This window comes from Terrapene carolina, unplaced genomic scaffold (assembly GCF_002925995.2).
Source record: "Terrapene carolina triunguis isolate 2854851 unplaced genomic scaffold, T_m_triunguis-2.0 Scaffold53, whole genome shotgun sequence".
Lineage (NCBI taxonomy): Eukaryota > Metazoa > Chordata > Testudines > Emydidae > Terrapene > Terrapene triunguis.
This window is the reverse complement of record NW_020664404.1, coordinates 3,310,305-3,337,361: the sequence shown is the minus strand read 5'-3', so window position 1 is coordinate 3,337,361 and position 27,057 is coordinate 3,310,305. Positions and strand designations below refer to the sequence as shown.

At 41.1% G+C, this 27,057-nt stretch overlaps 1 protein-coding gene across 3 annotated transcripts in view; it reads right to left on the bottom strand.

Annotated features, from left to right (window-relative positions):
- Positions 1 to 351: 351 nt before the first annotated feature.
- Positions 352 to 27,057, bottom strand: part of AAK1 (AP2 associated kinase 1) — a 125,251-nt gene continuing 98,545 nt past the window's right edge. The window contains exons 18-22 of one of the 3 annotated variants that reach the window (XM_026657716.2): positions 19,055 to 19,156; positions 18,069 to 18,170; positions 16,055 to 16,165; positions 12,478 to 12,582; positions 352 to 2,067 (exon numbers count right to left, since the gene is read on the bottom strand). In XM_026657716.2, coding sequence (XP_026513501.1) covers positions 926 to 2,067; positions 12,478 to 12,582; positions 16,055 to 16,165; positions 18,069 to 18,170; positions 19,055 to 19,156 — 1,562 coding nt within the window. In that variant the 3' untranslated portion in view covers positions 352 to 925. Of the gene's footprint in view, positions 2,068 to 9,827; positions 11,853 to 12,477; positions 12,583 to 16,054; positions 16,166 to 18,068; positions 18,171 to 19,054; positions 19,157 to 27,057 lie in introns of those variants that run through there. The other 2 variants (XM_024201255.3, XM_024201253.3) reach the window with 2 other exon arrangements.

Below are 27,057 nucleotides of genomic sequence, written 5' to 3'. Positions count from 1 at the left end.
GGAGTGTAGCCAAATGTGACAGGAAGAATGTGTCTGAAAGATTGCTTTGCCGATACTTCCATCCATATGTACCTGGGACCTGATCCCAAAGAGCTGATCCAAAGTTCATTGAAGTCTTTCCATTGACTTCAACTGGTTTTGGATCAGGCCCATAGAAAGATATACCTTTTCATGTATTATACCTGCAGACAGTGAAAATTGCCTATTACATCTGCAATGAGTGAAAACTGCTTATAGGCAAGAAGACCAGCACAAGGCCTATGCAATACTTAAAAGAGGACTTCCGTGGTGCATAGGTCTTGTGGTAGACTAGTGACACGTGTCAATTTTACTCCACGTGCATATGATCTATACACACACACACACACACACACACACACAGAGCTCATCAAGTTGCCAATCTACAGCTCCTGGCTTTGTGATGACATTGATTAACAGTTGGGAAGAGTTGTCCTTTGGTCTCTTCCAGAATTCCCCTTGGTAAGAAAAAAAAAAAAAAACAAACAAACAATCATGACAACCTTTCTACTTCAAACTCATTTCTTCTCCAGAGCATTAGCTTGTCCTGATTGATTTGCTCTGGCATCCTAACTGTATGCTAGTATCAATGGTAATTCATTTTATCCCCAATGGATTTCCCCCCACTGAAGCCAGAAAATATGGAATATTACTGGTTTAAATAAGAATCTAAAAAGTATTGGGGAAAAATAGCCACTAAAAAAGGATGGGAAAAACCTCGAGCGCCTGGAATTCAATATCCTGAAACTATCTAACATAACTTAAAATGGTTCAACTAAATATCACCGCAACTGGAGTTTTGAACAAAAAAATATTTTATATATATATTTTGCTATGGTTGCTCGTTTTGACTAAGAGATTGAAGGTCCTGTGAGAAATGCACATCCCCCCCTTTCTCTCAGACTGTTTAAGGCTTTTGCTTTCCTGATTTGGAAGGAAAGGGTGCTGAAGCAAATGGGTCAACGCTGGGTAGCTCTTTAGTCCTGGAAGACAGAGAAGCAATAGAGACAGATCCTGCGATAGCCTGTTTGTTGGTCTGAGAAACCACTTTGTATGCTGCTATGGGTTGGACTTCCAGACCCTGCCCATCTTCCGGACTGTAGTGACGGGAATACTTTGATAGAGACTGTGGACGGAAAGGCTTACTAACCATTGAACCCAAGACGGCTTCTTGGGGGAGTGCATGTCCTTGGTTTTTATCATTAGGAATGCCACCAAGATCTTTAAATGTACCTTTGGGAGGAATGCCTTCTTGGGTCTCCACTGGTCTTATGGAATGAGACGGAAGGTTGGCTGGCTGAATAAACCCTACCCCAGAGTACTGAGCTCTAGATGAGACAGACAATCCGCATGTTCCTGTATCCAAGTTTTGGAACTTGGAGTTATCTACATGTTGGACATCACCAGTTTGACCTAGGAAAGAGGCTGGAGTGTGAGGCTCCTTAGAAACGTTATGAGAAGTCAACTCTTCCAAGCTTTTCTTTTTTGTGAAAGGGGCACTTAGGAATACATCTGCCTCTTCTGGCTGCCTGACGGGCACATTGCTCTTGGAGATGAAGGGAGCTTTGGTAAAGATGTCCAACTCATCATGCACTATTCTTGAGCTTCGGAAAGGAGCTGTGGCAAAGACATCTGGCTCATTGAAAATTTCTCCGGAGTGCTGCTGAAAGGCTGTAAACAGAGCTTTCCCCATGCCGCTCTGGGAAGGCTGGGGCTTGGAATCTTCTCTGGAAGCCACAAATCTTTCCTTGAGTGTCGATTGCAACTTACTGGACTCCTCTTCTTCTTCTGAGTCCATAAGTAAAGGCCTGGACCCACTACAATCCAAGATGTCCACCTCATGGTCTGTCCCCTCTCCCTCACTGCTGTGGAAAGAACTGTTGCTTGAAGGCCCATCTCTTGCGAAGTAATCAGATTCTGAATTGTGCTGAGTTTTCACTTCAAGCATCTCAGGCTGGCCTTTGTACAGAGGAAGTCCATCAGTAGCAGCAGGCAGTTTACTGTGCTCAGTGGTTAGGACAGGATATACAACTTGTTCCCTCTGCAAACCTACAAGAACAAAACAAGAGCATTACTCAAGGGGCTAGATTCATGTAGTCAAACACAAAAGAAACTTAACCACATCAGAAACGTTATGATGTTCAGATTTAAACTGCCACACATGGAAAATGTGAAAATAAAATAAAATTAAGATCAGGCAAGGCATTCAAAGCACACAAACTGGAAAAAAAATTAAGCACTTCCTCACAATTAAGGACACCACAAGTACAACATGTTAAAAAGAAATGTAAGATGTTAGATACTCAGACGTTCCAATTCAACATTCCCTCCTGACACCGTTCTACGAGGATCTTTTCTATAGGTCACTCACAAGAACCACAACCTATGTGGGTTTTCATTTCGGAAAACTGTTGTCTAGCGTGAAGTACCAGTGAATAGACAGGTCTCGGTATAATCAACACTGCCTATTGACATAACAGCCCCCTACATGCAAATAGCAGTAGAGTAGAATCTCAATTTTACAAATACCAATCTTACAAATGACTTCTTATATGAACCATCTTTCTGATGGGGAGGGGAAAAAATCATATAACAAAAAATGTCAATGAAGAACAAGTTGACATCATTCACATTCTGATGCGTTCAGTGCCTTGCAAATCACTTTGCAGTGGCTTGAAGAACAAGAAAGAAAAACCAAGAATGTGGTGCACCACACTGCAATTTATGCACCATACCTATTGCAAAGTTGAGATCTTCAATTTTATGAACTCTTGGATTTTATGAATGCCTCAGTTCCAAATTAGTTCAACAAATAGGGGTTCTACTGTATATTGTTTGGCATTTTTTAAAGATTTAATTTTTATTTCTGGGAGCTGGCTCACAGAAAAAAGTGGCATTGCACTTAGGGCACGTAAAATACACACACTGGCGTCCCTTACTGTGAAAGTAGTAGGTGTTTTAAAAGAAATAAAATGTGTTTCCTTTAGCAAGGTATCCTCCAGGATTTTGTATCAAATCCGGTAATTTTCACAATGGTACTCAAGCCATTGCAAAACAGTCACAGTTAAATTTAAACAACCCTATATAAATGATTACAAATGAAATATCTAACACGCTCCTAATGGACTAGCTTGGTTCTAGGTGTTAGTAAGATATTACTAATAAGGAAGAAGTGGAGGCTTACTATCCTGCTGGTCTCTAGTTACAGAAGCCCAAGAGTTGGCTTGTTTTTGCCTTATGAATCACACAGACAGTTATCAGAATACAAGATATCTTACCTTCAAAGAACTATTAGCAGGTTAGAAGTATGTCATTGGACTCATGTTAGCAAGAGGATAGGAAAAAGGCACATGAAAAACTAAAGCAGTATAGATTCCAGACAAAAATATTTGGGTTTTGGTAAGTGATATTCATCGAGCAATAGGACAGAAAAATGCACTTACACTTCCTTTTGCTTTAAGCAAAACACATCTTGCAGTTTTGCAAACTTGCATGATCACCCACCCCCACCCCCTGCATATATAAAATCTGTAAACATACACACTGAACTTCAGGCATAAAACACAATATATTACACCAATTTCTCATAATTAAAGACAATACTCAGATAGACATCCAAATGATTGTTTATTGGGAAACTATTCACTTAAAATACATTACACTGTAAAGTAAAGCAGTGTAGATATAGGTGAGCATTTTATAAGATACTGTACAAAAATACTGTCTACCTTCTCTGAAGCCTATGTTGTCAGGAATGATTTAAACTTAAATACTAATCTCAGTTTGACTACAGTAACAAAAAGGTCTAATTATCTATATAGATTTTTTTCCCCTCCTTTCAAGAGGTTGACTATATATTTACTGAGTGCCCACGCTGGGTGATATTGTGTGATTTTTAAAGCAGCAGCTGACAAAGACCAAGACTTGCAGAAGCCTTACATTGGAACATGATGTGGTACAGGAAAATAAGGGGGGGGGGGAGAGAAAAAGAGGACCATGAGCATGCATCATCACAGATGTAACGTACATGCAAATTACGCTGTAATTAATGTTTGCATTCTAACTATTCAATATTTCACTAGACCACTATTTCACTAGACAAATCATTTTACCAGAATTATGATTTTTCCTACAGTGTTATCTGCATAATAAGCTTGTATCTACAATCATTGTGTACAGAGTATGATCTATACAAAGATAGAGATAGGAGGGAAAACAGGTTCAATCTAATTTAAGCCCCAATCAGTTAAGGACAGTAGCAGCATCCATCTGAACAGAATATGGAGACAGCACCGGATAGGTACATTGCCAAGGTTCTGAAGTTAGCATAATTTGTTCCATGACATTCTGCTCTCTGCCCTTGTTGTTAGCTTCAGCCCGACAAAGCAGCTATTCTGTGGCAGTATTCCAAACTGTGGGCTGTCAGGGCAGCCGCAGTTTGGGCATGTGCCCTGTGCACAACTTTCAGCCCATGCCAGACCAGTGGCTCTGCGCTAGGTCTATATCCTAGAGAGAGGCATGCAAGGGATGTAGACGCTCTTCTGGATAGCCACTGCGCCTTCCACTCGTCAATACCTCACACTTAAGCCTAAATGTGGCCGGCCTTGGACATTCGGGAGTGAAATTCACCCCCTGCAGAAGACCAGGTCAAAGGCCTCTGCATCATTTAGCAAGACTTCAGTGCCCAAAACAGTGCTTACACTGTGCCTAGATCTTGTGCTGGCCTCTTGCACGGGGGCCAGTTTCACCCCGAGCCTATGTAATAGTTGCTCAAGGTACTACAAGAATTAGAGCGTACTAAAGATTTTCAAGACAAACAAGTGTGTATAGGTGTGCCACTTGAGACGCCATGTGTCGACAGAAGTGGAGTTCTATGCAAGTGTACAGTGGTTGCCATCAGAATCTCAACATTTGCCAATGGTTACCACACCAGTATCTATGCTACCACACTTGTAGTTAAAATAGGAAACAAGTGGGGGAAACTTGGCTCCCCTACACCATTAGGAGTTAACGTTCCTCTGATACTAGCTTTTTTTTAAATGGCCAGCCACTGTATTTTAGCATATTGCTATCATATGACAAAGAAAGATGAGCAGAAATGCAGCAAGGTATACAAGTCTGAGGTGCCACCTTTGCTTAGTTGGGACAGCACTGTCCAAGAGAGGGGCCAGCCACCCCTCAGTGTAACTTCTGATGGTTCAATGCTTTTACAAGGTAATTAACATTTTAGTTGTGAGGGCGATATTAATAGAGAAGGACAAAGTTCTACCATCATTAGTCACCAAGGGAAATTTTCCTGCATCTTTTCCTGAAGGAAGAAAGAGTGAGAATTTTGTAGCAGTACCATTAAAAAAAAACAAAAAAAAAAAAACAAAAAAAAAAAACAATCACTCCGCCCCACAATGGATTCAACATTGATGAAGGATCCAGGCCCACGTTGTTCTAAATTCTCTGGTTCTCTCAGTGCATTTCACCAACACTAAGAGAAGAGTAAAGGATTAGTTACAAGAGTAGCTAGTGCACCAGTCCCATAACTAACTAAACCGCCAAGCTTTTTAGAAATATTTTGGACAGGGGCAGTAGGCCAATGGGTTTGTTCTTACAGATATATAAAAACTATTTAAGCGAGTTAAAACAAAATGGGGAGATAGGATAAAGTTACAGACTCTGATGTGCTCAAGATCTGCATGAAGGTGGTGTAAAAGTTAACAAGCAACCCTGTGACAGGAACATGAAGACAGTCATATTCAGCCCAAGCCCCAGGTTTTGCCGTTGATTAGTCTGAAGGAGCATGCAATGTAAACATTAGTGCAAGTGGATCCTTTAAGTTAGCTCCTATAGATAGTGTCCAACATGGACGGTCCAACAGTTCCCATCCCAGGTCAAAGAGAGACCAATGTGACTGATGCACTCAAGGGAAGGAGATTTCTATTTTAAAAGGGTACCAGCCATTTCATTCTATGTCATGGGTGAAGGGTGGAAAGGACCATTCCACAAATAGCTGTGGTTAGAATGTAAAGGGCAGGCTTAGTGAAACTACGACAGTGCTGCTAGCTTTGAAATCCTATTTCACGGCACGGTTTCCAATCACACTATCGGTAAGCAAGCTAAACAAGATGCTTGGTTGCATTTTATGAACACACAGAACATCCACAATCTCCACACATCCGTTTTTTGGCATCATCTATAGGCCCAGTTGCCAACCTCGATAAAGTTGTGCAAGAATGGGATGCACACAACCGCTCTTTGTTGGGAGATGATACTCTAACACTTTAGCATGCCAAGAAATATTAACACTGCCAACGGGCAGCTGCCCTTCAGTTATCCAATCAGAAAAATGGTCCATACTTGTAAAGTTGGAATATTTCTAAGCATGCTCAATAGTAATAGTTGAAGACTTTATTCCTTAAAACGTTTACATAAGATAGAACTTTGATTAGATAACTTTTTCCCCCTTGTATACAATACTTGGTAGAAATTTTTAGACTCAAACATTGTACTAAAGAAAAACACTCCCCGAGAACATCGACTTGCTTTACCTTCTTCAGAGAGAAGGTATATATTAAAAATATACATCCTGGGATAGATCAGGATCTGCACAATGCCGCAGTGTAGAATACTCACAATAAACAGATGTAGTTCACGTTGCTACAGTAAGTATAGACAAAAAAAAATCAACTATGTGATTGCTGCTTTGAGACTTTAGTTTGCATAGATTAGCAACATATAAAGCCTGTAATAACCTTAATGCTCTTAATGCTTATAGTGGGCGAGAGGGAAGAGACAGCTTGTTACAGGTTAGAATATCAACACTTGAACGGTTTTCTTCTTTTTATGAACATTGTGCAGTAATTGCAAGCTACTAGAATAATTAACGCAAGAAAACAAAAAACATACACTGAACAGCTTTTGCCTCAAGTCAATGGGAAACTTTTCATTGACTTTAAAAGGACACTGGATCAGGACCTACAATTAGAACCTTTGAAAGAATACAGGTATTGCCGGAGCTGAAGTTGTCTTTCAATGCAGTAATTCCGCTGTTTTGTACCAAACATTTTATCTAGACAAAGCCATAAAGATCCTATCATCTGATGTTGACTGGGTAAAACTAATACAATAGCTGGAACATATGGCAATTGGCTAGGTTTGTTTGTGATCTTATAAAAAAAAAAAAAAAAAAAAAGTGATCAATGCTTTCCTTATTCACCTTCATTGAGGAGATGGTGTATTCTTTCCTTGTACTTGAATGCCCATCGAGGTTAAAAATAAGGGAGCAGTAATCATAATAAATACCTAGCTCATACATAGCACTTTTGATCTATAGATCGCAAAGCACTTTACAAAAAGAGGCCAGTACCATTTCCCCCTATTTTAAACATGGAGAAGCTTAGGCACAGAGGGGTGAAGTGAGTTGACCAGGGTCACTCAGCAAGCCAGTGGCAGAGCTGGGAATAGAGTCCAGCTCTTCTGAGGACCAGTCCATTGTTGTATCCTCTAGGCCACACTACCCCGAAGATAATGATTTGTGTCTCCTCTGTTTGGCATCTTGTGCAGCCATTTATTCCCCTGCAGAGTGAGTAAAAGCAGGTATAAAACATTCTGATTAGGTAGAGTTTTATTCCCACTTCACACATGTTTAAGTGACCCTAGTAGTGGAGAATAAAGCCTACTCAGATTGTGTATCTGAGGAGTCTAATTGTCTCAGCTTTATCTAAAAAGAAGTTTTATTCACATAGTTCAGGTTTAAAGAACGGTTTGTGATTGCTTCAGAGGAATACCCGGCTGATATAGCATGGGTAAATCTCACTCTGGTGGAGCAGACTAGCACAAGGCCTATGCACCACTCCAGTCCTTAAAAAATAAAATAAAAAATAAAATAAAATAAAGAGGGCTTATGTGGTGCACAAGATTTGTGCATGCCCTTTGCACACAAGTGAATTTAATCCCGTGTGTGAAACAGCTGGCTTCAATCTATAAGGAACACTTCTAACCTCATTATTCCAAAACTCAGTTTTCTGCTAGGATGAAGTGGTTGTAGCATGCAAAGTTGCTACATGATTAATTTGGATTGATTATTTACATCCCACATCTCTCAAAACATCCCTTCCTTTTACACCCAGATTTGCCACACCCCAAGGCTGATTTCTTATAAATTCCTTCCACAATTAAAAAAAAACCAAAAAAACAAAAACCAGGAAATTTTTTTTAACCGAAAATGCCACTGAAGAAAATTAATTCCAAGTCATGAATGTTTGTGCTTTATCCCATGTTTGTGTCCCTCTTTTTTGAGGTCTGCGGCTTACAGGCTCCACATTTGGGGTTTGCCAGTGCACCCCTCAACTTTCTAAGCTCACCTGGGCCCCCCGTTCTCATCTGATCTTGTATTCCAGTGATGCAGCCTTTTCAAATGGCTTTACAGAAAAAACATTTTAGGCAGAGCTAGCTCCTGGCTGGTTGTGGAGAGGGGGGGATGTGGGGTTAAAATAGGTTTTTTAAATGGTAGCAGGATCACCAGTAGAAGTCCCCTCCACACAATAGCTGGAACGATCACATGCACCTTGCAATGTGTCGTAATATAACCCAGAAGCTCTGACACAGTCACCTTTGCCACTTGAAGACACTCCCACCCATTTTGATCAATTGTTTTGTGGGGCTCAAAGTTTAACTGTTCACCAGTTTGTGCAGTAACTTGGAAGTCCACAAATAAATCCTGCTCCTGATGTGATAACGAAGATTGCAAAGTCCTATCTCTGCCTTGAAAGGGGAGTTGCTCGGACTTTTGTATGGTGGCTACATTTGAAAGTATAAAATCCTGTAGGCGCATCCATTAAGGTACTGAGGAAACTAACGTCAAGAACTGCACTAGTGACCCCAGGACATAGGGATGTGATGGTTCCTTCATCATCGGTATATGAATCAACAGCATGTACTAGCAGAAAAAGGAGAATCATCTTGTGTCACTTCACTCAGCATAGATTTCTACCCATTTGGGGACAACAGATGGAGGAACAAACCTTGGAGGAGATAGATAAGCATTTGACTTGTCCCCCTTCTTGTTTTCATGACTATAATAGAACATCTTTATGGTGGTTAGTAAACTTGTATTCTTATGCCACTCAGGGGACCAAAATTCTTTGGCATAGAAACTAGATGACAGTTCACTCTGTGCCTTTCCTTCTTGCTAGCAATTTTCACACAACTTCTTCCCAACTGGGCAGTTTACACCACATGAACCTAATATTTGCAGGCTAACAACAAATTTTAAATATGGAGATATACCTATCTCACAGAACTAGAAGGGACCTTGAAAGGTCATTGAGGTCAGTCCCCTGCCTTCACAACAGGACCAAGTACCGTCCCTGACAGATTTTTGCCCCAGAGCCCTAAATGGCCCCCTCAAGGATTGAACTCACAACCCTGGGTTTAGCAGGCCAATGCTCAAACCACTGAGCTATCCCTCCCCCATTTTAGCAGTTTTTAAAATTAATCTCCCATCTCCTTTAAAGAAACTGAAGTCTTCATACTTCTCTTGCATTTTCCATTCCACACATCTCTTCTGTAACATTTCCTTAACAATCAGTGTCAAGTCTTTTCTCATGAGCTGGGTCTAAATCATACACCTTTATAAAGGATTATGCTTCCATTGTATTGCATTTCCCTCCCAGATCCATGAATAGCTATTTTAAAAACAATAAAAAGAACATACACCTCTGCTTATTTAATAGCATTATTCCAAAACAACCCAGTGCTTTTATAATGTTGATTCCAGAACACTTGAACAAACTATTAGATTTAAAATCTTAAACATTCTTTAAAAGTACTTTAATTCACAGAAATCTCTTGGTTTCTAATATACAGTAGATGGTTGCTTTTTTTTAAAATCCATTCTCTTTTCATGTATTTTCAGTATCTGGCTATACAATAACTTTCTATCTAAAGCTTTTTGATGTTCTCCAGTCCAATTTGCCTGCTTTAGGAATAAAAAACAAACAAAAAATAAAAATAAAATTCTATTGACAATTTTACTAAGATCATTTCCATAGCTCTCTCGTGTAAAGCTTCTTCTGGAAAGTGCAGTATTACACATGTAATGATACAACACATTTAAGCAATACTTTTATTATGAAGTGTAGATTTTAAAAGAAGATTAACGGAGAGCAGACAATTGATGGTTAGTTCTATTTACAGAATTTGTTAAACTAAATGTTGGTGGTGTGTGGGGGGGGAGAATAGTGGGGAAACTGGAAATAGGAGAGAAATGCTCACAGACTTTAATGTCTTTCCCTCTCAGGGAGAGGTCAATACATCTATAATTTAGTCATTCATACTTTCGCACATGAGAATCTGCACTTGTACTAATACAGCTACATACACATACACATACACAAGGTTAGCAGTAAGCTAGTAATTATTCCACTACAGAGGAAGAGTCCTTTTATTCAGGAAGAATTTTCAAATATATGATAGGAATGCTGGACTTTAAGATCATAAGCCAATGAAAACAAGTTTAGCGTATCCAGTTAGTTGACAAACTAAGCATGTCAAGGTAAAAAGAAAAAGGTAAATGCCATCAAATTGTATCTAGCTTGTCAGCACTCATTTCCAACTGTTTGAGGAGAGTGCATGCTTGTTCTACAAAGACTGAAGATCTGAATAAAGTTTACAGTAACTTGTCTACTGAAAAATGGTTCCATACTTAACTATGTTGCACTATATGAAGTTACAAGGGAAAAGAGGAAAACCCAGAACAGATACGAGACGTTTGACTAAAACCCAGGTTAAGAAAAAACAACTGTTGGACAATTTGGTTTGTACACAATTTACAGCTTGTTTTTTTAATCTAAAAACACATACATACACGCACGCACACAAAAATAACAGGAAAATACATCCGCTGCTGCCACATTGCCCTTTTCGGCTAACAGTTCATTCAGTATAAAGACACTACAGCCATAGTCGCATGTATTTGGTTCTCAATTTTGAAATATTTCACTTGGGGTCATTTTTGTAGCATTAACATTTGGGGTTATTTTTTGAGAAAGCACAATCTGTTCGTAAGCAGGATCATTTCAGAGGGGGGTGTGGAAAACCCTCTCAATTTACATGATCACCATATTTACCGTGCAGCTCCACTGCAGCAATACCCAATTTATTTATTTTCCCCTCTGAAGCATATATTGCCAATTTAAAAACATCTTCTCCTAATTTGTCTCCTACCTAGGAGATGAATAGCGCTAGTGATTTTGTGTCCTTTCCTTTTGCCCATTTGTCGGAAATCCTCCCTTCTCCCCTCTAAGGTTAAACACATATGTTAGCACTCTAGCCTAAGGAAAAAGAAATATCCGTTGTATGCCATTTCTAGCAAGGATCATAACATAGACTACAATTAACTAATTCATTTACAGTTAAGCTTTCGGTGGAGCTATGTGTAAGTCTCAGCAGAGTGGATAATGATGAGTATTGTTTCCTTTAGACATATGCTAGTCAAGACAGGTGCATAAGGAACCATAGCAGATTGTACCAGGGATGAGCTGAAGGACGGACTATGGGAATAGGTGGGACAGAAATAGAATCCGTTCCTGGGCCGGGAGATGGGAACATAGGGGGTTGTCTCCTTCTGTTTGCAGATTTTTTTTTTTTTTTTAAATAAACCCCAAAAAAACCTGAAGGTTAACTCCTCTGGAAATGAAAATGTAGATAAGGTACGTTACAGAAACTGCGTCTGCTACTGGGTCACTGCTACAGGTCTATGAGCTGATCCACCAGCAGTAAAGACCTGGCTAGGTTGGGAAGACTGGATTCAGAGCTTCCACTGTTGTTTCTAGAATGCCCACCTGAAAGGGTGAGAGATAGGAATTCAGTATTGCACAGGACACACACAGGTTAGTTTCAGATGTTCAAGCACAAGCAAAGAAAGAACAACCAGAGAAAGCAACTTTAAGCTGAGCTAAGCTATTCTATGTTACGGGTACTATGGTATGCAGTGTTGTTATAGCCGTGTCAATGGCAAGGGTATTAGAGGAGACAAGGTGGGTCAGGCAATATATCTTTTATTAGACTGACTTCTATTGGTGAGGGAGACAAGGTAGCAGCCACCGCCAAGATTTACACACAATAAGGCCTTCATGGGGCAGAGTAAGCCTTCTAATTCATGACGGTGGGGCAGCCAGGCCAAATTTGAGTGAGTGGCATTGTGACCAAGTGGTGAATGAATCCTTCTCAGTATTGTATTGTCCTATCTCATTGGGCCCGATTCTCCTCCCCCCCCGCCCATGTTTGAAAATCAGGAGTAACCTAAAAGACAATGCAGCAAGACAAACTGGCATAAGCCAGAGGAGAATTAGGCTCACTGATAACTAAGGAGATATGGTTTCCGTGTAATTTATGTGTACGGCTTAGCATGACTGCCCAATAAACTGGTTGCCATCATGTGTGTTCTTTTTAAAAATCCTGGCTTACCTTGTGAATTTTTGGATATCAACACTGGGATAGGGTCAAACTCATCTTCTGCCACCTTTTCAGAGCCCTCAGGAGCATCAAAGCCTGATATCAGATTAGTATCTTCTGCAGTGTAAAGGAGAAACGCAGGTAAAGAAGCAAAGATAGCAGAAAAAGCATGTTAGAATTGCCAAAAATGTTAGGGTTTTTTTTTTTTTTAAGTGGTTAAAAAGTAAGAATTTAAATAAAAAGTTGAAATAAAGTTGGTAAGTCTAAGAAGATAATAGGTGAAGAGTCAAACTCAAAAGCAAAAAAATAAAAACCAAACCCAAAACATACACGCACATACTCAGCTGAGCCAATTAATGAGAACCAACATAAAATTTGGCCAACCCAATGCTTTAGCAGTTAGTACGTTTCCTAGCTATGCTAGAAACATGGGTTTGAGGTTACACTGGCACACTGCATGGCCAGCAAGGATAGGGGGGCAGGGGGCGAAGGCAAAGAGGAATGAAAATATTCTTTTGCATCTTATGTTCTTATTCTCAAACACCAGTACAGTTCCAGAAAACAGTCTACCTCTTTGGTCATGGGACCACATATAAAAAAGGGAGATTTTGAGGAGAAAGATGGCAGCCTGCCACAAGGGAGGTGTACAAAAGATCCAAGACTGATTAATCAGATGAGCCAATACATGAGTTATTGCCCATGGGAAAGAAGGCAAATAGGGGCTTGAAATCAATGGGAGTTAGGTGCCTAAACTTCTTAGGGATTTTTTGAAAATCCCACTAAATGCCTCTCTGCTTCTTTAAGTAACTAAGTACCTTGGAAAATCTGGTCCTCAGAACCCTATGTGACGCATATTCCCTCGCTATGGCTCAGGGAATAAGAGTAAATATGTTCTGTTGACCAGAAGCATTCCCCCACTCAGATACAAAAAAATCCCTTTAGATGAAGTTGATAGATATCCTACTAGATTTTGGCTGTGCAGGTGAAGGAAACCCTGTGAAAACACATGGCTCTTAGGAGGATAAAAGGGGAAAACCACACATTTCTACAGAATGAACATGCAGACAAGCCAGGATCATGCAAGTGGGCTTTATGGCTTGGCTTAGAAGTCTTGTGTTCTTCAGCAATCAGACAAATAGCTGAGCACCTTTTTGAGCCAACCAATGTTCTTTTCTGCTCTATCCATAATTGTTGATAGCTTTGAGACAACAGAAGTTTGTAATACATTTAGACATCTACATCTGTAGGCATTAAGGGAAGATTGTTGAAACTTGCACTCATTTTAGGCATCTTCTCAAGATGAGACAAATGCAAGCAAGTATATACTTTTGGATGGGTTTCGTTAAGAGATGCATTTTCTCTTCAGCTCACTGTTTCAGCTATTTATAGTAATAAACACACACTATTCTGTCACAGTCTTTCCCATCCCACACATCTGGGATTCAGTTTTTTGTTGAGTAAATGCAAAGTAACGACAACCAAGACTTGAGGGGCTCTAATTTACAGCCTAAGAAACACAATATAACCTAGCAATACATGTGAATTCTCTAGTGTAACTTGCTGAATAAGATACAGCAGTTTGGAGAGAACATCAACTCATCTCTGGATATTATTGTTATTGATATAAGCATCCACCACATTTTTTTAAATCTTTCTATGTTTATCAAAGTTCCCAAGAGCCAATAGCTGACGTGATTAAGGCACGTTTGTAGTATCAATAATACCTTGCAGCATTGAGTTCCACAGGCTGATTATTCTTTTGCACACAGTGCACAATTAGCCAGTGCAACTTATTGCCACAGGATTCACTGAAGCAAAGAATTAAAAAAAGGATTAAAAAAAAAGGATCGGACAGCTATATGGATAAGGAGATCATCCAGAGCTATAATAAATAATAATAATAAAGATTTTGTAGAAAAGCCACAGACAAGAGTTTTGGAAAAGATATAAACTTTTATGTGTCCAATAACCTTGAAAGGGAAAGTGAGATTTCCACGTCTGCCCTCAAGGCAATGGAAATAGTGGGAAATCAGGCAGAAGTCTCTCAATTCATTCTCTCATTTCTTATTGAAGTCCAACATTTTGAGCTTCCATTTTGCTGAGTTCCACCACAGAATAATAGCCAGTGAACATACATTTCAAACCATTTACTCAGAATAAAGTGGCAGGGAAGTTTACTGTTGCAATGAGTAATTGTTTAAACCCAAAAGCTTTATGAAAAATGCAATCTCATTTTAAAATGCCATTGACTGTAAAAATTGATTACAAACTATTTCTACTGCACTTCCTCTAGGGACTGAACATTTTCTGTTGCCATAGGGATGCTTATCAACTGAGCTAAACAAACCTCAGTGTGAACAGACACCCAGAGGTCTAATCCAGGTTAGTATTCGCTCTTTGGGCCTGTCTTTTCAATGCAATAAATGAAGGAAAAACCCCTGTAGAGAGGTATTTACCATCCAAGATACACTCCACATTTTATTTGCATATTACTCATTGCCTGGCATTTTTCTAATAGCTGGAGATGTTATAGTGATCGCTTCAGCACAGAGCAGGAAACTGGAAGATCACAGCAGGAAAAATACATCTTAAAACCTGTGCTTGAAGCTCTGAACTAATGAGTGATGGTGAAACATCCCAGATCCAAATACACCGAGGACCTAATTTTCACCCCCACTGACTTCACTGGAGTGGTGGATGGTGAGCAACTTTGGGGGGGGGGGGGAAATCAAGCCTCAAGTATATTCAGATCCTAGCACAGATGGTAAGTGAAACATGCAATGTCTTGCACAACACAACAAGAGCAGAGCTGGAAACAGAACCCGGATCTCCTACGCCAAGGCATGTTCGTTAGCCACTAGACAATGCTCAGGTCAAGACACACTGGCCAGCCTCCAGAATTGCAATTCTTCATAGCCACAACACATTAGCCCATTGTTACTCTGCAGTTCAGGTTCCCCAGCCCACCTCCCACAACTGTACCCCACTAAACTTTTCGGTTTGTACATTACACTTGAACACCGAGTCACTTCTGTAATTAGTGTGACTTGGTTCATGGGCTTTTTCTAGCTAAATGCTTCAGGGAAGAGGACATGTTCCTGAAATCTGGCAATACTAAGTCACAGAGGACTTATGCTACAGACAAATCAAACACTGGCTCTTCGAGAGGGGAAGCACAGGGTTTCAAAAGCACACGTGGTCAGAGAAGATTATTATAATGCAGTAATCCCTGCTGGCCTTAAAATAATAAAATAAATAAACCTATGAATACTGGAGCATTAAGACAAATACTATTACACACATGTACACGCAAAAAATATACAGCAAGTGCATTTGTTTGCAGAATCATGCTGAACTGTTTTCATATTTTGTGTTGGTAAATTGATGCCCCCAGTATTAAAGGCTGCACTGTACATTACAAGTGTTACCAACTCAGGGGACAAGGCAACAGGGCCCAGTAAAGAATATGGGTCAGATCATCAGTTGGTATAAATCAGCATAATTCCACTGATTTTGAGTTACACCCGCTGAGGATCTGACCCTACAACATCAGGTACAGGTATGACAAAAACGCCCAGTGGCAGGTTACCTTTGTGAGCTTGAGCTGAAATAGCTATAGGAGCAAACTCGTCCAAGAGGTCAGCGGCGGGGTTAGAAAGCAGAGAGCAGTCAAGTAGAGAATCTTCCCCAGTGAGAGAGTCTGTCCAGATTAACAGCCATCAGGCCACAGCAACGACAGCATTAAACAGCACACACACAAGACTGTTAGATTAATACTGTCACACTCCTGTTACCATCCAGTAAGTACTGAAAGGGCAGTTTGCAAAACCTGCATGTAGCCACATCTAACATTATTCTGGCGGGGAAAATTTCCCACCATTAGAGAGAGCAGTGAAGGATCCCGAAGTGTTTTAACCACCTACATGCAGAAAACCAGATTCACCCCAGGACAGCAGCCACCTCTGGAGCTGTGAGAGCAGCCGCCAAGTCAGAATCTTGCATAGTGGAATGGGCTATACATTAGCCAAGAGAAGAGCGAGAGTCCCTCCCCTCTTGCAAAAAAACCCCGATGGATATTTGGATATTGTTTAAGTCAAGACTGGAATGAGGAGGCTTTTACCATTGTTGGCCTGGTTTAAGGTCTTGTTGGAAAGACATACAGACTGTATGGTATTTACTTCGCAAAGAAGGAGAGAGTTGCTCATAAGAGGATTTGAACCCATGGTTTCAGTGAAGCAAGCCTGACATTTTAGATGCAGCTGACAACCTTTTTGAGATAAATAAGTAGCGGAGCTCAACTATCTCAAGACGCTTGTCAGCCATAGACCAGACACGACACCATTCATTTCTGTGTAAAAGAAACGTTAAGTAACCTTTCAGATATCTTAAAGCTACTGGTCTCCTGTGGCACATTGGGACGCTGTCAGCTGGGGCCTATCCTGCGAAGTGCTGAACACCCCGTTGAAGTCAGTGGGGCTCTGAGAAGATATAAGGATCCACCCATAGGAGCAATTTTCAGGATCAGGGCTTATGGGGTAAGGAAGAGGGATGAATTGCCAATTACAGAACACAAACAAAATACATCTCTACCCCGATATAACGCAACCCGATATAACACGAATTCGGATATAACGCGGTAAAGCAGCGCACTCCGGTGGATCAAAGCAAGTGCGATATAACGCGGTTTCACCTATAACGCAGTAAGATTTTTTGGCTCCCGAGGACAGCGTTATATCGGGGTAGAGGTGTACAGGTGACACTGAAGACTGGCATTCATAACAGCCACAGGAGATCTCAGCAGTAAACTGGAAATTACCAGGGAAGTTTCATATTCATATTGGCAACACACCACTAATAAATGTCTATAACTAGAAACATATGATTTTAAGGGAAGCTAATTGGGGGGGAGGGGGAGAGGGACTTTTTATTCTAGTGTGTTAAAGAGACATTAGTGGATTAACAAACCATAGAGACATGGTCTGTCTACTCAGCAATTGGGGGTGGGGGGGAAGGTGATTGCCACATGCGTAGGGATACCCGAGTTAGCTTTGATCTAGTTAGCTTGCAAGCACAGGCTAGCTACTCCACTGCATAGTCAGGGTCCTGAGTGGGCTTGCACTCAGCAACTAGCCTGCGCTCCCAGTGCTTAGCTGCCATTGGCACTTGAGCTAGCTAGAACACGTCCACACATGCTGAAGTTCACATCTCTGATTGCAGTGTAGACATACCCACACTTCTACACCCTCAAGATCCAGAGGCCTCTCTAGCCATATATACCGGAACAAACAAACAAAATTATTTTATATATGTGTCACCCTCATAGGAGCAGCACTTGTCAGTCCATCGTAACACCTGCTCTGGAACAAAGAAAGGGTACTTACTGCCTCCGTAAGATTCTTCTCCTGTGGGCTAACAGTGACCTTTAAGGAACCGGCTGAAATTAGCTTTATAAACACATGGTCAATTTAAACTGCAGGTGAGGTTAGGGGGAGGAGAGAGAGAACTGTTTAGTCAAGTGGAGAAGGTCTTCCTATTCACTATAAAGAGGTCCTACAGACCACCCTAACGCTACCCCCCATTTCAGTTTGGGGCATCTCACCAACCTGTTCTGTTGGAAGCAACTGAGTCGGTCTGGGAGGTGAGGTGCTGGGGCAGTGGAGCCTCCAGGCCAGGTATGAGACTCTCAACAGGTATGTCATCTTTTCCTTTCAGAATGCACCCGAGATCAGAGCAGAGAGAAGGGAGAAGTTAGTTTACCAAATACAGCATAGGTAGAAGCGGAGAAGGCAGTTGTCTGAATCTTTAATTACCTCTTTAATACATAGGTCAGCTAGACTGGCAGGAATGTGGCAGCTTGATATTATACTCAGGTTCGTATAACAGCAAATCACTGAAACAGACCACTCAGGAATAACCCAGAGCCTGAAAGTTATTAGTCTTAAGTCTTTGCTAAGAAATCATCCATTAAAATTCCATCTCTCTTTGGTAATAGGGGACATATAAATACCCAAGTATGCGAGTGCCTCTCAATCTTTAATGTATTTATCCTCACACGCCCCTTGAAGCAGGGCAGTGCTATTATCCTCATATTACAGATGGGAAACTGAGATCCAGAGAGGCTAAGTGACTTGCCCTAGGTCACACAGAACTCGGTGGCAGGGCAGGGACTTGAACACAGATCTCCTGAATCCAAGGCTAGTTCCCTAACCACCCATCCTTGTTCAGAGTCCCTACATCCATTCCCCTCACCCAGCACATTATCCTCCCTCTACACACGGCTCAAAGAATCCCCTCCCCAAACACCACACTGTCACAGCTCTGCCACATTATTGATGACAATATGGTAAACCTCAAGAGTTTAACGCAGTGCTGAGCTGTTCAGCAGTGACTCCCCCCCGGAGTCAAGGGGTATGTGCCTTGAGAGGCAAATTTGGCTCTTTGCACATACTCTCTTCTAAGCAAGGTGTGTTTTGTGATGGCTGCTGGCCTACCTTTCGCCTGTCCTAGCCAGGCAGCATAAATATGCACAGTTATCGTGTAAACATGCAGGAGCACAACATGCCACACAAATTACAGTTTGTTATTTTACCATTCACAGCATCAGAGGTGCAACCGAAGGGGTCAGCTAGAGGCAGGATATCAGGGAGCAGAAGCGCAGTCTCAGGAGATTTGAGACCCTCAATCAGTTTTTCTGGGTTAAGCAGAAAAGGAAGAAGAAAGGAAGTAAGCAGAAAGAAAGAAAAAAAAGAAAAAAAAAGCAAAGACATTAAACAGCTGCTCATCTGAGGGACCAATCATATTACATTACACTCTGTTAGTTCATATTAGCATGGCTCTATGCAGGAACACGCATCCTGCTTATACAGTGCCCTCCAGACAAGGATCTCAAAGCACTTCACAGAAGTATCTAACTGATCCATTTTACTTATAGCTAAAATTACACCTACAGAAGTTAAGGCCCTAATTGAGTAAGTATGTAAGCATGTGCTTAAGTACTTTGCTGAACTCAGGGCCCTAAGTGACTTGACCAAGGTCATACAACAATTCAGTGGAAGAGCAAGTGTTCTAACCCCCACTGCCTTGCTCTAGAATACCAGGCTATGTTGCCTCCAGGAAGTCACCACAACAAAAACAAGCCAAGTCTTGCAATAGCATTAAAAATAAAATAAAATAAATAAATAAATTATATCTATAAACCCATGAACTGTAAAACAGTTTAAAGCTTGTGAACCTTTCCCTAACTCTTCCTATATTAGAAAGGTATTTGGTTATATTAGAATCATCATATAAAAAGAAGAGGACACAGATCATCAAACCCACCCAAGGGAGTTAGGCATACTATTTCCATTAATTATTACGAAAAACTGCATACACAAATGCCTTAGGTGGCTAAAGAAAAATATTAAAACACTACAAAGCCAAGCCTCACAGATCTAACCTGGGTTTATACAGCTGTCCAGTTACCAATCTTTTTTTTTCCAGATACCAAATACATTTTAAATCGGATGTCAAGTTCTTGGCAACGGAATGCCTATTATTTCCATTGCTGAATATGACTTCATTTTGGCAACTAAGGTACCTGGTTAGCATGGGCAGACAGTAAAGCTGGCTTTAGTTGCATTTACCTAGAAATCAACCTGGCACACACAACTGCGGAGAATTATGGATCAGGCCCCATTTATGGTATTCAGATCCGGGAGTTTGGTTTGGGCCCTATTTCTCATTTTATCTTTTACATTTCCTGTAAAATTCAGCTCATTTTCTTAATCACTGTACAAGCCTTGCACAGCACAAGAGTTAAAATGACAAAGTTTGGTATTTTTTTAAATTAGATCTGCAATTTTAGTTATTCATATTTGAGACACACCTTCCAGGGGCCTGATTTCCAGAAGAGGGTCTCTAGTTGGACACCCAAACTTTCTGAAAGCAACCTGGAATTGTTTGAAACCATTCTCCTCCATCACCACCCCGACCTCTTAAATGCATTTCTGCTCCACCCCCATGTTTCTTTAGTGAAATGTGTTCCTCCTTCATTTCCGCCCCCCGACCCCAAAAGGGATCATCCATTTAACCCTCACATGCAAAAGGATCTCTCCTTGGTCAGCCATATGGCAATAATTTTAGCAGACATGCAACCACAAACTGACTCATTGAAACATCTTCTGTTGATTACTGTGGGATGTGAGTGTTGTTAGTGAGTCTCTAGTCACTGGGTAGCTGTCTCCTGAGAGAATGCTTGGAGTTTGAGAGAGCCGGAGAACATTTTTCAAACAAAAACTTGGGATTTTTTAGATGGAAAAAGGCCTTCACCATTTCCTAAAAAGTGAAGCTATTCTCATCTTCCCCACACCCCCCATCAAGTTTAAAATTTTTCCATGTAAAATTTGATGAAAAACTTCAGCGGTTCTTTGCCATAATTTGTTGCCTATTTTTAATTTCTTGTTTCTTTCATTGCCAACTTTGATCGGTCAGCATGGTCACTTAAGTGCTACGTTCTTATGAATGCTGACATCTTTTAAGAGAACTACATCCCTTCAGAGTAGGCCTTACAATCTAAGCTAGACAAAACACATACAGGGTAGGGAGCAGGGAAAGGAAGTTCACAAGGAACGTGATTGCACGGTCCTGTTTGTTCTAATTGAAAATATAGACGGAGTGAGATTTTCAAAAGCTCCCAAGTGACTTAGTAGCTTTCAAGCATGTGGGTGCATTTGAACAGCCCTACCCATAGTTTCTATTTTATGTTGTACTCAGTCCTAAATGTAAGGATTGTGAGATGAAGCATGGTAACAGTAGCAGTGAAAGCCAATACCTGCAGGTTGGGGACGGAGCGAGGGCTGCTTAGCAAGTTATTAAATGCTCATTGACCTCTATGCAGACTGATCTATGGTTCTGCTTTAAGCAGAAGGAAGCGCTGCTATATTAAAGAGGTGCGTCTCTCTGACAGTTAGATTAGGGCAATTTCTTTAAAATAACATGCTTATGAATAAACCACAAGCTCAGATTCTTGACATCAAGATCATCCAGCACAAAACAGGTTCGTGAATTCAAACTCTTTAGAATAACTTCACCAGGATGCATTTTTGACCACAGACGCCAAAGAAAAATACATTAACAGAAGGAAACGATGTTTTAGCTTAGACTACTTCCGGTGCACTGATCTTAGGCAGCTGCAGTTCAATGATAGGTGTGCCTAGAAAGGCAGCATGGTCAGATAACTAAGCTTAAATTGGAAAGATCATTGTGCATGAAGAGAGACAGAAGCATTTGCGGGGGGAAAGTTACGATGGAGATCTCAGGGTCTCATTCCATTATCTGTACAAACACAGTAGCCAAAGTACACCCAGTCTTCCACATGAATTAATAAGGCTGCTTCTTGGGTAAGCAAATTCCATCCTCATCATCAAGCCTTCCACATGTCTTGGGTTCCACATGTGACGTGACAATCAATTGCCAAACAAACACACAATGCTTAGTGCTAGCTGCATCTTCCATTATATTGCATGGGATGGATTCTATAACCCCAGTTTTCTTTAGGCTATTGTGACAGATCTGTTACTCTCCTAACTGATAAAAATCTTCTCCTAGAAGATAAATAAAGGGAGAGATTTTCAAAGCTACAAATAGCAGTCAGGCACCCAACTCCTGCTGACTTTCAGAGAGAGTTTAGTACTTCTTTGCCATCTGTGCTTTGGAAAAACTACCCCTAAATCTCTACAACACAAGGGGGGGGAGGAAATCTATTTAAAATCTGATCAAACTTTAAATAGGTAACTAAAATTTTTGCTCTAAAGGTTTAGTTAAACATTCTTATACTAAGGGACTAAAAAGGTAAGTTAAGTTACATGAATAGCAAGTCTAATGTAAAAACAGAAGTCACTGAAATTTTTGTGTTACAGAATCAAGGCTCATTTTCGCAAGCTCTATGTTAAATTCTGTTTTTTATAGCGTAGCTGAAAATTTAATGGGGATCTTTCCAACACAGCTTGCACTAGTGTAACTAACATGTAAAGTCCATCTGTGCCTGTGTCACTTCTCAGGTTATATCACTGAAGTGTGATCTACTAAGGATACCCTTGAACAACTGCACAACTGGAACGGACACTGGAGTGGTGTTAGCTGTCATGCACACCTAATACAGGGTCCTTGTTTATGGGTGCAATGCAAGGAACTGGTGATAATTGAGAGCTTTCAATAGGCTGAGCTATCACCGATCTTTTTACCCATATTCCACTATGGAAATTAAGATTAGGTGGGGGCACGGATGAATCCAAGGGCAGGCAATGTTTGCAAAGACCAACTGGACCCTATGGGTTGGGCCTGTCTTCTGGCTACGGTTGCTGAGGGACTCCTAAACGGTTCCTACACCATTGAGCTCCTTGGATATTTACTACTGGACCTTCAAATTTAGCTTCTGGCTAGAAAGCTTTTGCTGTCTTTTCTGGAGTTGAGCACTGCGCTCTCATCTCAGAAATCCCCGCCCCACGATAGGCTGCCAAAGCTTGATGAACAGTCTACGTCAGGGGTTCTCAAACTGGGGGTCATGATCCCTCGGGGGGGGTCACAAAGTTATTATGTGGGGGTCACAAACTGTCAGTCTCCACCCCAAAACCCGCTTCGCCTCCAGCATTTATAATAGTGTTAAATATAAAAAAAAAAATGTGTTTTTTAATTTGTAAGGGGGTGGGTCACACTCATAGGTTTGCTGTGTGAAAGGGGTCACAAATACAAAAGTCTGAGAACCATTCGTCTAAGTCTTCCAATCACAGCGTAAGTGATTCTGATTTGCTTCAGCTTAGGTCTGACTTTATTTATTTATTTTCTGGTTGGTTTCCAGATTGCCAGTTTTCATTCCTGGTAGCAGGAGGGGGATTCTTAATGTTACTGCGACTGGCCTTGCTTTTACATGATCAAGGCTGCTGGCTGGGTAAGCAAATTGTATCCTCGAGTCTTCGTGCACATCTTGCCAGAGTTGACCCAAGAGAATTATTAAAAAAACCCTCATATATTGTCAGACTCTTTTTCTGGAGCTGCTGTGGGAAACTGAAATTCTGCAGGAGTATTACTATTTACATATCATTTAAGCTAGTGACAACAAGCATTAAGGGGAGGGGGGGGAAAGATCATTTAAAGCTACTGATTTGTTTCCTTTTGGGTGTGAGGCATGTTGCATAGAAAGCAGTGTGTCCACCAGTCACCTGCATTTGAGGACCCTGGCATATCATTTCAAAGGTGCTGAGCATTGAAGTCAATGGGAGATGCTGATCGCTCAATCTCTTTGAAAGCAAGGTCACTTATTCAGCAGCTAAAACGCCTGCTTCTCCTCTCACTCACATCAGTGTAAAATGGATACTGGAGTCCAAAGCAGTTGCAGAGTTACTCTTGACTTACATCAGTGTAAGAGCAGAATCAGGCACCAAATATTGATTCAGGAACATAACATTAGAAAATCCAGCCTGAACAATTTGACCTGTGTCCCCAAATCCATATCCAATCACGTGTATGCAAATCAGGTACTTCAGGTCTGCAGTTAGTTCATTATCGGGGGTAGCCGTGTTAGTCTGTATCTAAAAACCTCACTTCTTCAGATGCATAAAGAAGTGAGGTTTTTACCCACAAAAGCTTATGCCCAAATAAATCCGTTAGTCTTTAAGGTGCCACCAGACTCCTTGTTGTTTTAGTTAGTTCATTGGCATGAATCAGGGATTTTCCATCTGCAACTGCTGAAGGCAAATTTTTTTCAGGCTCGTAAATTGCATCCATGTTTGGTAATCTGACCCTGGAATGTCCTGGCCTAGCAGTGAGTTTAAAGAGTGTGGTTACAAAGCCCTAGGAATTAGAGAGGCTGATGGGCCTTTAACTGGAGCAGTCCATTAGGTAGAGAGAGTAAAGGAGGATTCCTAAGAGACTTTCAAATTAAGCAGGGAAGGAAGAAAAACCAAACCAAAACCAAACCACACTTCTCTACTATGGTCCACAATAGTTCAATACCACTCTGAACAATCAAGCTGCAACATCTCAAAGCCAAGATCTCTATAGCCAGGCACTGCACGCTACAGGAACGTTACTCACTCTCGTGCCATGGAGGAAAAGCAAAAAGAAAGATAATTCAATAGAGCACACAGCAGAGTCCTTTTCTTCTGGTGTCAACTGAGAAAGAAAAACAAGGTTGTAAAAATCCTGCCAAGTCAACTGTGGCACCGGGGATTGGAGGTGGGGTGGGGTGGGGGGGGGTGGGGGGAATAACTGAAGTAAATAGAGTAGTCACTCAGGAAGATTTCTTCCTATTGATTAATCAAGTATTAAAGATGAAAGGAAAACTTCTAATTATTCAGCCTCAGACGGCTCTGACTAATCAAAGGATGGGCCTGGACTTTAATGCTCCTAATGGAGTTTCTGCAGACCTGAATTAAGATATATTTGATATTGCAGAGCAAAAAAAAAAAAGTTTATGTTATAAGAAATTAGCAGGGTGAGGTGTAATAAATAGAAAGCAGTTCCTTAGCGATGGAAGGTGGGTTTTTCAGTCTCCTAGGGGGCTTAGTACAGGTCACTAAGCTTTTAATGGGAATTGAGCATCTCAGTCCCTTAGACCTGACCTATACAGTGTTTGTACTGGTATAACTATGTTGCTTGGGGGTGCAATTTCTCTACCAGAATAGTTACACTGGTACAATCCCAGTGTAGATGCACTTGCACCAGTATGAAAGTGCTTTACATCAATACATCCTATTCCCATAGAGGAAGGGGGAAATAAGCTATAGCAATAGAAGGCATCTTTATACAAGAGTAACTGTGCCCACACTAGAGGGGTTGTACTGCCTTATCGAACCAGGATAGCACTACCATATCTGTGTTTAGACAAGGTTTTAAGCAGCTTTGAAAGCCTGCTCCCTATGCTTTTGGCTCCAGTTTTGCCAACTCTAGCAAGTCTCATGATTCTTGGCCTTTTTTTAAAGCTCCTGGAGTCTTGTCATTGCGGGTCTCTCAACTCAAAGCTCAAAACCCAGAGGGCAAATAAGAACGCAACATTTGTTAGTTTAAAAATCTCAATTTTAAAGCCAATCCTGATTTTGTGCAGGGGGGCACATAACTCTTGATTTTCCCCCACACTGGGGTTGGCAGTACTGGGGGCACAGACAATTGCAATTCAGCTGCTAGCTGGCAGTATCGTCTCAGAACAGCACTGATCACAATGGTGAGACTGTTGCTTTGACACACCTCTTGGGAAAAGAACACACTATGAGGGTGTGGGGAGAACAGACAGGGAAGAGAGCCTGTCTACTTATTTGAAAAAAGGCAGAAGACAATTGTGAAGAGTTAGCTGTAAGCCTCCAAGAGCTATATAGTGGGTAATTTCTCTTTAAAAAGCAACACTACTTGTTGGGCCGTATGGGAATCTTAATAAACACTGGGGATCCGATCCAGTTCTGCTCATGGATACAGATGCCACGTGTATTCTTTCTCTGCCTACTTTTCCCCAACCACTCTTGCCTATTTAGACTGTAAGCGCTTCGGGGCAGGGACTCTCTCCTACTAGGTTTTCTATAGTACCTGGTACAACAGAACCCTGGTAGCAGTTGAGGCCTGTAAGCATTACTATAATGCAAATAAATATGTATCTAGGGGCAGAATTTGGTTCTGTATCATTTTGAGGGAAGGTGAGTTACTGTATGAAATTAAAGCTATGCCCTAAGAAAAAGTGGCAGGTTTTTTGGGGGGGGAACAAACCCTCATTATCCTTCATGGATGGACAATACTCTTCTATTTCCAGGATAGAGGGTACTTAAGACTGAAGATAAAGGCTGAGGTCCATCAATGCCCATTATCTTGGGGTCACAAGAAGTCAACCAGGAGTAGAATAAGGGGGGGGGGGAGAAAGTGCAGCTCCCCCTTCTCTTCTGTAAGCACAGGTATGCTACCCTTGCTCTCTCCACCTGGACTGTTCCTTGAGAACTCCCCCCCCCCCCCCCCGTTTCAATCTACTGTAACCACGGACCTGACCCTAACAGATCATTCAACTCCACAGAGGAAGGAGAAAATAAGCCAAGATCCCTGCCAATGCAGCATGGCTGGGGATGGGAAATTCATTTTGGAGGAGAAATTCGATTCAACCCGTGCCTGTGAGTAAGAATTACCCATGCTAAAGTTCTAGTCCCATTCATGCCCGCAAGAGACCACTGATCATCAGGTGACTGTGTATTTCAGTCCTGAATTACTATAGCTTGGATTGTGTCAGTATGACCCAAGACACTCTTGCACTGATCACTGGGACCGGTCAAAATGTTTTGTTCAAACCACTGCCCTCCCTTGCAATGAAAGTAGCCTTAAAAAAATAATAATTTGTTCCCCCAGAATTTTTTCATTCTTTTGATGACAAATAAGAAAGCCCAAAAGTCTTCAGTTTCCATTTTATCAGTTATTGTTACCCTCACGTGCCAGCATTCCCCCCCTACCCTTTTTTCAGTGCCAAAATTGGGGGGAGGGGAAAACTAGAGAGAAAGGGGAAAATAACAAACATGAACAAAATTTGGAAAAGTATTTCAGTAGCCTCCTATTTCACATATTCATAAACGTTTGTACGTCTAGGTA